Raw genomic sequence first — 2,500 nt, 5'->3', positions numbered from 1 at the left:
TCATAAAACTTGTATATAAACATTTATAAAAAAAAAAAATAAAAATAAATAAATAAATAAATATATATATATATATATATATATATTGATAATATAAAAAACAAATAAAATTTATGTAGTAAAAATCAAAATGGATATAAATATTAGATCTATATATCATATAAATAACGTATTTTATTATATCATTATGTTACAAAATAATATATATATTTTTTTATTTTTTTTAAATGAAACTCATAAAATATTAGTTTTAAAAAAGTATCTTTTTTTTTTTTTTTCTTTTTTGTAAATTTATTCATTTGCTGGTTCTTCATTTGCTGGTTCTTCATTTGCTGGCTCTTCATTTGCTGGTTCTTCGTTTGCTGGTTCTTCGTTTGCTGGCTCTTCATTTGCTGGCTCTTCATTTGCTGGCTCGTCATTTGCTGGTTCGTCATTTGCTGGTTCGTCATTTGCTGGTTCTTCATGTGCCTCTTCTCCTTGTACCTCTTCTCCTTGTACCTCTTCTCCTTGTGCCTCTTCTCCTTGTACCTCTTCTCCTTGTGCTTCTTCGCCATGTGCTGGTTCTTCATGTGCTGGTGCTGTTTCTACAGGTTCTTCTTGTTGAACTTGTTCTTCAGCAGCATTATTTGTTGTTTCTTCAACTTGTTCAGTTTTTGCTTTTTTATTTTTTCTTACATCATCATTAACATTGTTTACATTTTCCACAGGTTGAGTTTCTTCGACATTTGTTTTCTCATTTTCATCGGTTACAAGGTCTGGAATTTTCGCTTGATGTTTTTCTCCAACATTTATTTTTCCGTCGACTTTTGACATATATTTTCTTTTTGCCATTTTTAAATTGTTCTATGTATATATATTATATGTATATTATATATATATATATATATATATATATATATATATTTTTTTTTATTATTATTTATATCTATATATATTTAAATATATATACAGATTAATTATACTTACAGAAATGTAATATATCTAAAAAGGATTGTTGACAGATGTAATAAATATATATTTTTATTACTTTTATTTATTTACTTAGATAATATAATATAAATAAATAAATATATATATATATATATATATATATATATATATATATATATATATATATTTAATTATAACTTTAATATATTATTATATACTACAGGTGAAATCTATATATAATATATAAATATGTTTTATATATAATATGGTTGTATTAATATTATATATATATATATAATATATATATATTTTATATTATTATTTCTTTTTTATATATAAATAGAAATGCTTAAAAAACTTAAAAATTAATATAAAATTAAAAATATAAAATATATAATTTTTTTTTTTGTTATTTTTATAAAACTAGAATAAAAAACAAATTGTAATAAATAAATAAAAAAAAAAAGAAAAAAATTATATTTTTTTATTTTAAAATTAAAAACTACTAAAACCCTAAACTTTTTTTTTTTTTTTTAAAATAATATAATATTATTTTTTTTATAAATTTTTATTTAAAAAAATATTTTTTTTAAAAAAGATATATATCTGATATATTATTATTTTTCTTTTTCTTATTTTATTTTTTAAATTTAAAAAAAATAAAAATAAAAAAATAATATTTATAATATATATATATATATATAATATAACAACATATGGATTTATATATTTTTTTAAAAAATACATGTATGTATAAATAATAATACAAACATAATAATACTATATATTATATATATATATCATATATATATATATATGAATAAATATATATTATATAAAATACAAGAAATAGAACTAAAACAACTAAAAACCAAAAGAAAAAAAAAAAAAATTAAAAAAAAACAACATCGACAAAAAAAAGAAAAAAACGACAATGGTTTAAAAAAAAAAGAAACAACTAACGGTTCAAAAAAAAAAAAAAAAAATATATATATATATATTATAGCATACATATAAGAATATATGAGCATATATAAAATATTTATATATATATATATATATATATATATATATACATATAATTTTTTATATTATTTTTTTATATGTAATAATATAAAATAATGTGATAAAATATTTTTCGATCTACAAAAATGACATTATATATATATATATATATATAATAACATATTTTTTAAAAATATAAATAATATATATATTATATATATTTTATATCTGCATACAACAACAATACATACAAAAAGAAAAAAAAAAAAAGAGCATATAATTTTTATTTATTTTTTATATTATTTATATAATATATATATAAAAACAAAATATTCGGCATGTATTTATTGTTTTTGGTTGAACAAAAATAATAATACGTTTAAAAAAAAATATATATATATATATATATATATAAATATATTATTATTTTAAATAATTAAACTAATTATTAATTTTATAAAATATACTTTTTATATACAAAAAAAAAAAAATACTTTTTTATAATAAGCCAGAGAAAAAATTTATTTTAATTCTGTATTCTTATAATTATTGAAAAAATATTTTA

At 15.6% G+C, this 2,500-nt stretch overlaps 2 protein-coding genes across 2 annotated transcripts in view; one reads left to right on the top strand and one right to left on the bottom strand.

The window, feature by feature from the left end:
• The window catches only part of PF3D7_0108600 (conserved protein, unknown function), a gene marked incomplete at both ends in the record, with an annotated part of 1,632 nt that extends 1,626 nt beyond the window's left edge, over nucleotides 1-6 (top strand). The window contains one exon of the mRNA XM_001350981.2: nucleotides 1-6. This exon is cut by the window's left edge and continues 99 nt beyond it. Coding sequence (XP_001351017.2) covers nucleotides 1-6 — 6 coding nt within the window.
• A 285-nt stretch (nucleotides 7-291) lies between these two features.
• On the bottom strand, nucleotides 292-831 carry PF3D7_0108500 (conserved Plasmodium protein, unknown function; the record flags this gene model as incomplete). The annotated part of the gene is made up of 1 exon (XM_001350980.1): nucleotides 292-831. The coding sequence occupies one exon, from the start codon at nucleotides 829-831 to the stop codon at nucleotides 292-294; it is 540 nt and encodes a 179-aa protein (XP_001351016.1).
• Between the last annotated feature and the right edge of the window lie 1,669 nt (nucleotides 832-2,500).

This window comes from Plasmodium falciparum (genome assembly GCF_000002765.6).
Source record: "Plasmodium falciparum 3D7 genome assembly, chromosome: 1".
Classification (NCBI taxonomy): Eukaryota; Apicomplexa; class Aconoidasida; order Haemosporida; family Plasmodiidae; genus Plasmodium; species Plasmodium falciparum.
Note: the sequence above shows the minus strand (reverse complement) of the source record. Positions and strands in the feature narration are given on the sequence as shown.